We start from the raw sequence: 12660 nt of genomic DNA on the forward strand, positions 1-12660 counted from the left end.
AAAAAAAGCAATCAGAATACTGTGTGTCAATCTGGATGATGGAGTTTCATTTAGCCTCCTCAGAATGTGCAATAATGTCCATCTTAAGCCTCCTCTTCCTTATTCTGATTTGGAAGAAATTCAAAACCACAAATCCAAACCTACCTCCAGGGCCATGGAAACTGCCTCTGATAGGACATATGCACCACTTAATTGGATGTTTACCACACCAGAAAATGAGAGAATTGTCCAACAAATATGGACCCATTTTGCATCTTCAGATTGGTGAAGTTACAAATATAGTGATTTCATCTCCTGAAGCTGCTGAACAAGTCCTCAAAACCCATGATCTCATCTTTGCTCAAAGGCCTCGACTGAGTGCTGCTAAAAGTACAACCTATGGCTATAAAAACATCACTTTTTCTCCTTATGGAGATTACTTGAGACAGTTGAGAAAGATTTCAACAGTAGAGTTGCTGTCTGCAAAGCGTGTTGAGTCCTTCAGATCAATCAGGGATGAAGAAACATCGAAGCTTATTGAATCAATTTCATCTACTAAACCAGGTTCGGCTATAAACATTACCAGGATGATCAGTTCTTTGACCTATTGTATTACTTCAAGAGTAGCCTATGGAAAGATATGGGAAGGGGAAGATAAAGTTGTAACAGCTATTGAGAAAATGTTGTTTGAAGTTGGGCAAGGGATTAGTATTGCTGATGCTTATCCTTCAATCAAATGGCTTGAGATGTTTAGTGGGATAAATAATAGAGTTGAAAAAGCTCACCAAGAACTTGATCAAACAGTCGAGGACATCCTGAAACAACATAGATCTGCTAGAACAAAGATCACCAAGGATCAGAAAGAAGATCTTGTAGATGTTCTTTTGAATCTGCAAGAAAAAGGGGATCTTCAAATTCCTTTGACTGATGTCACCATCAAAGCACTTATCGGGGTTAGTGTCTTTTAATGTATTATGTTGAATATTATTACATGCATGTTCTATGATATAGAGTGGCATGAGTGGTGGAGCCAGGGAGAGTCATCCGGCCGCCAGAAAACACTTGAAAGCTGTCATTTTGGCGGCTCGGGCCTTGGTATCGCTGGCAACTCCAGCCATGATAGATGTGCTTCTTTGAGGAAGAGTATGGGACTCAGCATCCAATCTTTTTTAAGCCCAAAAGCAAATCGACATGCTTCACACGATGTCATTTTGCTTCAGGGTATTTAAAGAAAATTTATTAGAAAACACAACACACAATCCAGCATGCAACAGTTGAGTAAAAAAAATTCTTATTTCTTCATTTTTAGCCTTGATTTCAATTTCTTGAATAAGAAATGTTTTGGGGTAACATATGTATGGAAATTGATATCAAGAAGGCTTTATACTTTAGATTGGAACTTCATACCGGAGATTTTACAGGCCTTTAGGTTTTCAGTTAAGTTTAGTGATTGGATACTCAATATCCTCTCCTCGGCTCATCTCTCAATTTTGTCAAACACGGGGACTGATGGTTAGTTTGCTTGTTCTGGAGGGTTAAACAGGGGGATCTGCTATCGTCAATTTTATTTGGTATTGAAAGGATTTTTTGAGCCGTGTATTGAACAGTCTAGTTGACCATGGGAAACTTGCGCCAATCATCTACTTTAGGTCTTGCAATATGCCTACCCATGAAATGTATGTTGTGTTGAAATAATAAACTTATAATTAATAGAGTCTTTAATGTGGTTCAGTGTATTATCTAATAGTCATTTCTGTATCTGTATTTATAGAGTGTCCAAGAGTCATTTCTGTATATATGTCTGTATCTGTATTTATAGAGAGTTAATGAGGTTTACTAAGAGTCATGTTTGTAATCTATAAATACCTATCAATACAAAGTAGTAAGGCAAGAGAATTAAAAGAGAATTTCTTCCAGCAATTATACTCTTCCTCTGTACCTCTGAAAGTTTATTTATTTGATCCAACAAATTGGTATCAGAGCCAGCAAAAATTCTCTACAATGTTGAATGGAATGATCCCATACAAATATCCACGATTATCAAAGGAAAATTATGATAATTGGTGCATTAGAATGAAGGCTTTGTTGGGTTCCCAAGATGTATGGGAAATGGTAGAAACTGGATATGAGCAGCCAGAGAATGAGGAGGAATTGACGAATGCTCAAAAAGCGAAAAGGAAGAAAGACCAACAAGCACTCTCTCTAATCCACATGTGTCTGGATGAGAATATGTTCGCGAAAATTTCGACTGCAACAACAGCCAAGGAGGCATGGGAGATTCTCGAAAATTCCTTTAAGGGGAAAGATAAAGTAGTCAAGGTGCGTTTGCAAACCTTGAGAAGTGAGTATGAGAAACTCAAGATGAAAGAGTCAAAGAAAATTGATGAGTTCTTTAATAGAACTTTGGTAATTGTCAATCAGTTGAAGAGATATGGAGAAAAAATGGAGGATGTTCTTATGATAGAAAAAATCCTTCGTTCTTTGACTAAGAAATTTGATTACGTGGTGACTGCAATTGAAGAATCAAAAGATCTGGAGACTATGTCTGTAGATCAACTCTTGGGTTCGTTACAAGCCCATGAGGAGAGATTAAAAAATAGAGAAGAACCTGTCGCTTAGGTGTTGCAGGCGAAACTAGATTTGAATGATAAAGAAGAAAAGAAGCAATTTGAAGGTGGATATGGAAGAGGAAGAGGAAGAGGAAGAGGAAGATCAAGAGGTAGAGGCCGTGGCCGTGGCTGGAATCGTGGATATAATGGAAGAGGTAGAGGTGGCAGAAATTTCCACAATAATGAAGCCACCAATAATCAGCAATGGAATGCAAGAGGACGTGGTAGAGGCAACAATTTCCAAGGCCATGGAAATAATTGGCATGGTCGTGATAAATCTCGTGTGCAATGTTACAATTGTCAAGAATTTGGACATTATGCTGCTGAGTGTAAATCTGAACCTTTTAAAGACGAACAGGCCAATTTTGCCGAGGAGGAAGATGAAGAATCAACTTTGTTACTGACATGTAGCGAAGATGAAGCAAGGAGCAAGGAGTCTTGGTATCTAGACTCGGGAGCAAGCAATCATATGACGGGAAATAAAGAACTTTTTTATAAGCTTGATGAATCTGAGAAAGGAAGTATTTCTTTCGGTGACAAAACAAAAGTTCCAGTTGTGGGAAGTGGTGACATTCTTATCAAACTTAAGAATGGAGATCATCAATTTATTTCTCATGTTTAATATGTTCCAGCTTTGAAATCCAATATTTTGAGTATTGGACAACTTTTGGAGAAAGGTTATGAAGTGGAGATGCAAAGGAATGGGCTGGTTATGAAAGATGGAAAGAAAAAAAATGATTGCAAAAGTTCCTATGTCTGCAAACAAGATGTTCAAATTAAAAATCAACAGTGATCGTCCTATGTGTTTGAAAGCCTCATCAGATTCTGCATGGCTGTGGCATCTCAGAATGGGTCACTTGAATTTTGGTGGACTGGAGCAAATGTGCAAGCAACAAATGGTGTATGGATTATACTCGGAAAACATGGGTTTATTTTTTGAAGGCAAAATCTGAAGCATTTGAAGTGTTTAAAAAGTTTAAAGCACTAGTTGAGAATGAAAGCGGTTTGAAGATTCAAGCATTGCGAACTGATCGAGGAGGAGAATTCACATCTGAGAAATTCAATCAGTTCTGTGATTATAATGGTGTTCGTCGATTGCTTACTGTTCCAAGATCTCCTCAACAAAATGGTGTCGTGGAACGGAAAAATAGAACCATTCTTAACATGACCCGAAGCATGATGAAGTGCAAAGGTATGCCAAAAGAATTTTGGGCAGAAGAAGTAACATGTGCAGTCTATTTAAATAATAGAAGTCCTTCAAAGAAGCTTTTGCAAAAGACCCCCAATGAAGCATGGTGTGGAAAGAAACCAAATATTTCTCATGTAAAAGTATTTGGTTGTCTTGGTTATGTTCATGTTGCTGACGAATTGAGAAGCAAATTGGATGATAAAAGTGAGAAGATGGTGTTTATTGGCTATGGAAAAAATTCCAAAGGTTATAAATTTTATAATCCTCGGAATGGAAAAGTTGTGATAAGCAGAGATGCAGAATTTCAAGAAGAAAGCTCTTGGAATTGGAAGATTCCAGAAGATGAAAATTATGATTTTCTTCCTGTATATGATGATGATTTTGCAGGTCAAAATGAAGATGTAATTATCACACCACCGAATTCACCTTCCACATCTCAGACAAATATGTCAGACTCATCCCCAGAAAGTTCATCACAAAGGCAGCCTCTCGAATGAGAAGCTTGAGTGAGATTTATGCAGAAACTGAAGAAGTAGATAATGCTACTTTATTCTGTTTGTTTGCTGATACAGAACCTATACAATTTGAAGAAGCTGTTCAGGAAAAGAAATGGAGATAAGCAATGGAGACAAGCAATGGATGAAGAAATCAATTCCATAAAAAAGAATGACACTTGGGAATTGACAACATTGCCAAAGGGAAAAAAAGTTGTAGCAGTGAAGTAGATTTTCAAAATAAAGAAAAATGCCAAAGGAAAAGTGGAGAAGTATAAAGCTCGCCTTATTGCAAAAGGTTTTTCTCAAAAGGCCGGAATTGATTATGAAGAAGTTTTTGCTCCGGTGGCTCGAATTGAGACAATTCGATTAGTTATTTCTTTGGCAGCTCAACAAGGATGGAAAATTCACCAAATGGATGTCAAATCAGCAATCTTAAATGGAACTCTTGAAGAAGAAGTTTATGTCAATCAACCATTGGGTTATAGTGTGAAAGGGCAAGAAGATAAGGTGTTGAAGTTAAAAAAGGCTTTGTATGGCCTTAAGCAAGCTCCAAGGGCTTGGTATTCTTGCATCGATGACTATTTCCAGAAGAATGGCTTCACAAGATGTCCATATGAGCATGCTTTGTATATCAAGGAGAATGAGGATGGAAAAATAATGTATGTATGCTTGTATGTTGATGATTTAATTTTCATAGGATCTGATCAAAAGATGATTGAAGAATTTAAGAAGTTGATGACAAATAATTATGAGATGACGGATTTGGGGCTGATGTCATATTATTTGGGCACTGAAGTTAAGCAAAGTGATGAAGGTGTCTTTTTGTCTCAGAAGTCATATGCAGAAGCTATTTTAAAAAAATTCAAGATGGATAAATGTAATTCAGCTTCTACGCTAGTGGATTGTCGAAATAAGTTGTCAAAGCATAATGATGAAGAAAAGGTGAATCCAACTTTGTTTAGAAGGTTGGTTGGAAGGCTGAGATTTTTGACATGTACAAGGCCAGATATCTTATATGGAGTTGGACTTATTAGTCGTTACATGGAGGTTCCAACTTTGACTCATATGGAGGCAGGAAAACGAATACTTCGATACATCAAAGGTACACTGGATTATGGTCTATTTTACTTTTCCCAGAACAATTTCAGATTGTATGGATTCAGTGATAGTGATTGGGGAGGAGATGTGGATGATAGAAAAAGCACAACTGGTTTTGTGTTTTTTATGGGAACTGCTGTTTTTGCTTGGAGTTCTAAGAAACAAGCAATTGTTACACTTGAAGTTTGCTCTAGATGGAGCAACTGATGTTTTTGTTGATAATAAGTCAGCTATTGCGTTGGCTAAAAATCCGATCTTTCATGATAGAAGCAAACACATTGACACCAAGTATCACTTTATTAGAGAATGCATTGGAAGGAAAGAAATTCAACTCAAGCACGTACCATCCAAAGATCAAGTTGCTGATGTTTTTACTAAAGCTTTGAAGTTGGAAGATTTCAGCAGATTGAGAGGTGTTCTTGGTGTAACTAAGGGATAAAAAAATTATAAGTTTAAGGGGGTGTGTTGAAATAATAAACTTATAATTAATAGAGTCTTTAATGTGGTTCAGTGTATTATCCAATAGTCATTTCTGTATCTGTATTTATAGAGTGTCCAAGAGTCATTTCTGTATCTATGTATGTATCTGTATTTATAGAGAGTTAATGAGGTTTACTAAGAGTCATGTTTGTAATCTATAAATACCTATCAATACAAAGTAGTAAGGCAAGAGAATTAGAAGAGAATTTCTTCCAGCAATTATACTCTTCCTCTGTACCTCTGAAAGTTTATTTATTTGATCCAACATGCTGACAATATCCTCATATTTTATAGGGCAAAAATGACCAATTTTCATCTTCTTAATGACGCCTTTTTTTGTTCTATCTATGGCTTGTTTTCAAGTCAATAAGTGAACTGGCAGAAGTCAGAGGTGTATTTTGGTAGGCACATTATTGCTAGACATCTGGGTCTTTTGCCTGGCGTCATTGGTATTGGAATTGGAGATCTTCCATTCAATTACCTTGGTGTTCCGCTCTTCTAAAGAGCACCTAGGGCTCATCATCTTAGGAAAATTGCAGATAAGATAACAACAAATTTCGGTAGGTGGAAAGGGAGTTCGCTATTGATGGCCGACCATCTCACGTTAGTAAATCCAATCAATATGACCTCCTTCATTAATTCATTCATATTGTATAAATGGTCATATGTTCTTCTTAAATTGATTACCCGGAGTATCAGGAATTTCATATGGATTGGCTCTATAAGGGGTTAAATTTCATCGATAATGTACAACCTTTACTTTATTTCACAATTTGGTGTACAACCTTCATTTTGTCTCACTAATATGTACAACCTTATAGGTGACCTCCCACTTTGGTGCACAGCAGGTAAAAATGACAGGTGAACGCCTGGTCAACGCGCCACCTCAGCCCTACCACATATAAAATGACTAAAATACCTTTATCCCTAAAAAAATAAAAATAAAAATACAATCTTCCCTCATTCAACTCTCTCTTTCTCTCTCTTCCTATCCCTCTCACTAGCCGCACCATTATTTGAAATCAGTAAGATCATATTTTTTTCTCATGGCTCACTCTATCTTCTTCCTCCAATTACAATTTATCTAATTATCCTAAAGATTAACCTAGCCATCCCTCACTCCATCATCTTCCTCTTCTTCTCTCAAAAGCGAAACCTAATCCACCATGGCAGATTTTCTCTTCGTGATGGTGAATCCCAACTCCGACCGTCTCTCTTTTCTTTGCCTCAAACGCAAAACTCAGCCTCCTCCTTCTGTCGCCTGCTAATTTCTTTTTGGTAGGCCAACTATCTTCTGGTTTTTTTCTTTTTCGTCATCTTCCCTTCAAGGAAGGCGTTGATTCCGAATTCACTGGTCAGAGGCCAGTTCGACATCATTCTCCAAATGTGCAGTCGGAATCGAGAGGTAAAAAGGACTTCCTTTGACCACCGTTAAACAAACTGTCCCTTCTCATTCTAAACCGCTCACTGCTTTCTCTTATCCACTTTACGTGGCCGGTGGATTTGGATTTCCAATTCAAATAACTCCGTTTATGTAATAATAGATTAATAGAAAAAGTTTTTTAATTTTAAAATTTCAGGTTGGATTTGTTATTTGGAAGAACTCTACGTATGGAGTTTGAGGGAGAAAGGCAAAGATAGAGAGAGAGGGTTCAAAGGAAGGGGATGGGGGTATAATCGTAATTGAATATAATATGGGTCCCATAATTTGTAAGGAAAGAGTTGAAAAAAGGTGAAATGGCAGGGTTGATCGGTTTGACCAGTCATTTTTACATGTACACCATGTTGGGAGGTCACCTATAAGGTCGTACATATTAGTGAAACAAAATAAAGGTTGTACACCAAAGTGTGAAATAGGGCAAAAGTTGTACACCATTGATGAAATTTACCCCTCTATGACGGGTAAAAAATTGGTATATGTCCCGCCGAAACACTACACGAGGCTGATTCGGGAAGGTGGCATCCATGTTAAATAGTGGAACATTTTTAATCTAGCTCTGTTTGTGAAAATGGGTTGGGGTTGCTCATCGTAAAGTCCATATGTTTCAACCTATTATGGTCTTGTTTTTAGGGGTCTTGGGCATACCGAGGAGCACAATTTCCAACTCCTCAATATGGTTTTCAGTGAACTAATCGTACTCATATCTACGAAATCATTACCTAAAATCGTGTTCCTTAAAATGAGCTTTGTACTATATGATTTTACCGTTTGAATCGCATTTGATTCAAAAAACCCATTTACAACTCAAGCCATTTTGAGAAACATATGGTGGTACAAGATCCCAAGTTTTATTACAAACAAGGGCATTAAATTCCTCCTTCATTGCTTTTCTCCATTGTGGACTCTGAAGAGATAAGTTTATAGATAGGCTTATGAATATTAGTTTGAAGCCTAGTTTTCATATTAAGGGTATATTGAGGTGCTTAAAGAGAGGGAGAGGATAACGAGGTAGTGGAGGGAGATGTGGAAGGCAAGTGAGACACCTCAAAAGATTTGGAAGAAAGAATATGATCACCGAAAGATTGCGACAATGGGTTGGGGATAATTAGTGGATTTAAGACTATTTGAAGTTGAAGTGTTAAAAGGACGGGAAGGAGTAGTTAACGTTGTAATAGAGATGGGACATCATTGTTCAAGTAAATTTGCAAGATTATGAGGTTAGGAAATAAGATCCGAATAGGGAAATTTTTGAGTTGAGTGATCTGAGAGCTGAGTTCAGGAATAGACTTAAGTGTTATCTCTTGACTCACGATAGAAGCAGTTTTAGTCAGCAGTTGACTAAGCCTGCCTCTAACCTTACTCAGTATTGCTGTGCTAAAAGACTGAAAAATTTTAAGTAGTTCCTAACCCCCTTGGAACTAACTTTGTCACGTTACACGGGACCAACATATTATTGGTTGATAAGTATCGAGAAGCACAATTAGCACCATAATAAGTATTATTTGAGTATCGAGAAGCATTGTTAACACCATAAAAATTATTATTTGAATATCTAGCACCATTAGAAACACCATAGGAAGAATTATTTGTCCCTTCGATAGGCCGAATCCGCTTCCTACTGAAACCCGAGGAACCTCTACCACTGCTGCCTCGATTGATTATCTGCCTCGGCCGCATCCACGACGACCACGAGAGCTGCTGGCTGGCCGAGTGGTAAATAGAGCAGTGGGTTCAATTACCGTTGATGAAGATGAGCGGTGTAATTGAGTTCTTCATGCAATAACAGGCCAAAAAAATGATCAAAGTCAATTAGCTCGGTTTGTAATTGAATTGAGCGAACAAACAGGAAGTATTTCTCATCAAGACCATTCAATAAATCATCAACAAAATCATTATTAGGAACAATATGTTCATACAAAGCAAGTTGATAGTAGATACTATGAACCTTAAACACATAGTTTGACATATCATCAGTGCCATGAGAAGCTTTTTGTAATTGATCTTTCAAGTTCCAAATCCGAGAATGAGATCCAGAGGCATAGGCCTTTGTCAATTTTTTCCACGCCTCAATAGTGGAGGCAGTAGAGGCGATGTGTGGTAGCAAAGATACAGAAACGAAGCCCAATAACCAGCTCAGGACTTGTTTATCCCTTTGGTACCATATAGCATAGTCCACTAACTCACACAATGGATAAAACTTGCGGTTTCAAGAGAACAGAGTTCGAGGAATCAAGCTTAATAGTTAATTGGCTATGTAAATTTGCGGTATGGGAAAATAAGGTTGGGGATGAAAATGGATTGGGGTTGTGTATGGTTGAGCGGTGGTGGTCATGGTGGTGGTCTCATCAGCGTTACTTTGAGGGCCGAAGGGCCTAACAAAAGTCCATTGTTGTTGACCTGAAACCCTAGGTTAGGAAAGGCATGAACCCCAAGGCACAACCAACTTGCCCTAAGCCACTAGGGGTAAAATAGTTACAAGATAACATGGCACACATGTTGTGGAGAAAATTGACTAGTCGCGTGGGCTAAAATTTTGATAACCCACGCCACGTGTTGAAATCTTCCCACACCGTGTGAATTAATAAAAAATAAGTAGAACCTTTCCTTTATGGGCACCTGTCGTGTGGATGCCCTTCCTCTGTTCCTTCCACATGACGTGTTTCTATCCAAAAAAAATTTAGGGACTAGTAAATTATTGAACAAAAAATCAAATTGAAAAATGTAACAAGGAACCAATTGAACTAAAAGTGTAAACAAATAAGATTTTTAAGATTTGAACTTTCAATCACTTGGTCTAAGAGGCTCTAATACAATGCGAATGAACCTATTGAACTAAAAACTTTAGTTATCTATTTATTCTTTTTTATCCTCCTTTCAACCATCTGTTATATTTGACTAAAATTGCTGACACATATTTGTGTGGATATGAGTCTACTCTAATGATGTGTGATTTTAATTCAGGACATTTTTGCTGCTCGTGTTGATACTTCAGCTACAACATTAGAATGGACAATGTCTGAACTAATAAAAAACCATAAAGTAATGGAAAAGGCACAAGCAGAAATAAGACAAAAATGCAATGCAAAAGGAAGAGTCGATGAAACCGATTTACATGAACTAAAGTACCTAAAGTTAGTAATCAAAGAAAGCTTAAGGCTACATCCTCCGGTTCCATTGTTGGTTCCGAGAGAATGTGCAAAGAGTTGTGTGATTGATAGATATGATATTCCAGTGAAATCCAGAATCATGGTTAATGCATACGCAATGGGACGAGACCCCAAATATTGGAATGATCCGGAGGAATTTAAACCAGAGAGATTCGTTGATAGTTCAATTGATTTTAAAGGAAATAATTTTGAGTATCTTCCTTTTGGTGCTGGAAGGCGAAGCTGTCCTGGAATAGTGTTTGGGTTAGCAAATGTTGATCTTCCACTTGCCAAGTTGATATACCATTTTGACTGGAAACTTGCTGATGGAATCAAATTGGAAGATTTTGATATGACTGAAGAGATTGGTGTTACTACGAAAAGGAAATTTAATCTCTGCATCATTCCTACTTCATACCATACTCATACTAGGTAAATAATGTTTTAATTAGTCCCAAATAATCTTTTATCATGTTTAATGTATCCTTGTTGTTAAATCTTGTCATTTGTGCTTAATTTATTTGCATTGTTCTTAGGATTGGATAGAGACAAGACTATGTATATTAATAAAGTCTTCATACATTAGGAGACTATGTAGTTTGACTTAAAAATTTGATTGGTCTCTAAACTCAAAAGTGTCTTGTTAGCTCCTTGAACTATATCTCATGAATAATAATAAAAAGTTATCCTTGGACCTTAACTGTAATCTTAAACTTTTAGTTCAATTGGTTCCTTGAAATGGTATCAGAGTCTCTTCCTGACACCGTTATTTATTGATGAATTTAAACAAATGGTGGGATGTGCTTGTGATGTACACGTTTCAAGTCGAAGGGGATTTGCGTTAGGGGTATGTGAGAGATAATAATAAAAAGTTATTCTTGGTCCTTAACATGTTTTTTTTTATAACTGTGTTAGTAACATATTTATAAATATCTTAGATATAATTGATATTTAGAATATACAATTTGATAGTTAAATAACACTTTTGAGAATTTTCAAACTTTTAGGAAAGTAGGCTAAATTTGATATTGTTTGAGAAAATTAGCATTAAATTTGGACAAATTTATACATTAAGGTTAATTTTGCACTTCATCCAGTACATTAGAGTGGAATTTGGTCTTTATGGGTTGTTACTTTGATGATGCATGAAGTATAAGAATTTGTTTTTATTCATGAAATACCAGAATTGAGATGAAGCCTTTGTCACATTGCTCTAATATTAATTGGTAATAACAAATTGTTTTTTTCTAATAAAAATAATTATGATATTATCAGTTTAAACTTTTACTTCTGTTTGTTGAATAACATGGTATCATAATGTATTAGACTAAGTAGTCGAGGGTTTTGGCAATCCATTTATTGATAGAATTTCAACACATGGTGAGATGCACTCATGTTGTACACGTTTCAAGGATAATTAACATGAAGAGGTATGTTATAAATAATAATAAAAATTATGATCGGAGGCTTAACTATCAACTTAGTTTTTTAGTTCAATTGGTTCCATAACATGGTGCACTATCAGTAAACCTTCAAATAATGGCGGAAAATGGTTCCATAACTTAGTTTTATATCGGTTGACACATATTTCGCTTAGGTTTGTTGTGCCCAAACTTTGTGACAAACTTGTTAACGAAATTTCGTCTCCTGCAGAGATGAAATACCAGACCAAAATAAACCTTAGGACGTCCTCACTATTTACTGATGTTTTTCCATCACGACATTATGACAGGAATAAAAAGACCGAACTAAACATTACAATCTTTATTCGGTAAGAAAGAACATTCCTTTCGAAATATCATATTACATTAGATGAGAATATGGTCCCAAATTGGATTTGCTGTGGATTCCGTACATATGATATTATTCCTTACCATAACTCTTTTTTATAATTTTCATTTTGAAGTTATACATCGCCATTTCTGTTAGACAAACGTTTATGTCTGTTTTAAAAATGTTGGATGTGATTAACCAAAAAACAAATTAAACACAGAAAAACATACTAACAATAAAACTAGAAATTAAAAGGAAAGAGATAGACAAATCTGAGACATGTATTAGCAGTTTCCTTAAGACAGATGTCGTCGCTATTGACGATCGTCTCCCAGGATACAACAGATTAGGCAAGCGAACTCAAACCGTGTGTAGCCTAGTTATCACCAGAGTAGTAAAACAAGAACATTGTGAACAGACAAAAGAGTACTTTGAAAAACTTCAACAA

At 36.4% G+C, this 12660-nt stretch overlaps 1 protein-coding gene across 1 annotated transcript; it reads left to right on the plus strand.

Annotated features, from left to right (window-relative positions):
- Positions 1-30: 30 nt before the first annotated feature.
- LOC136233462 (cytochrome P450 71D445-like) lies at positions 31-11115 on the plus strand. Its single transcript, XM_066023416.1, has 2 exons — positions 31-932; positions 10255-11115. The coding sequence occupies exons 1-2, from the start codon at positions 36-38 to the stop codon at positions 10873-10875; spliced, it is 1518 nt and encodes a 505-aa protein (XP_065879488.1). The 5' UTR covers positions 31-35; the 3' UTR covers positions 10876-11115.
- The last annotated feature ends 1545 nt before the right edge of the window (positions 11116-12660 follow it).

This window comes from Euphorbia lathyris, chromosome 1, assembly GCF_963576675.1.
Source record: "Euphorbia lathyris chromosome 1, ddEupLath1.1, whole genome shotgun sequence".
NCBI classification, from domain to species: domain Eukaryota; kingdom Viridiplantae; phylum Streptophyta; class Magnoliopsida; order Malpighiales; family Euphorbiaceae; genus Euphorbia; species Euphorbia lathyris.

What these genes read in the sequence shown, in the direction of transcription:
- LOC136233462 (XM_066023416.1), top strand. Translation starts at nt 36, where the DNA reads ATGATGGAGTTTCATTTAGCCTCCTCAGAATGTGCAATAATGTCCATC. An exon ending in CCATCAAAGCACTTATCGGG is followed by an intron (nt 933 to 10,254) that starts GTTAGTGTCTTT and finishes ATTTTAATTCAG; the next exon opens with GACATTTTTGCTGCTCGTGT.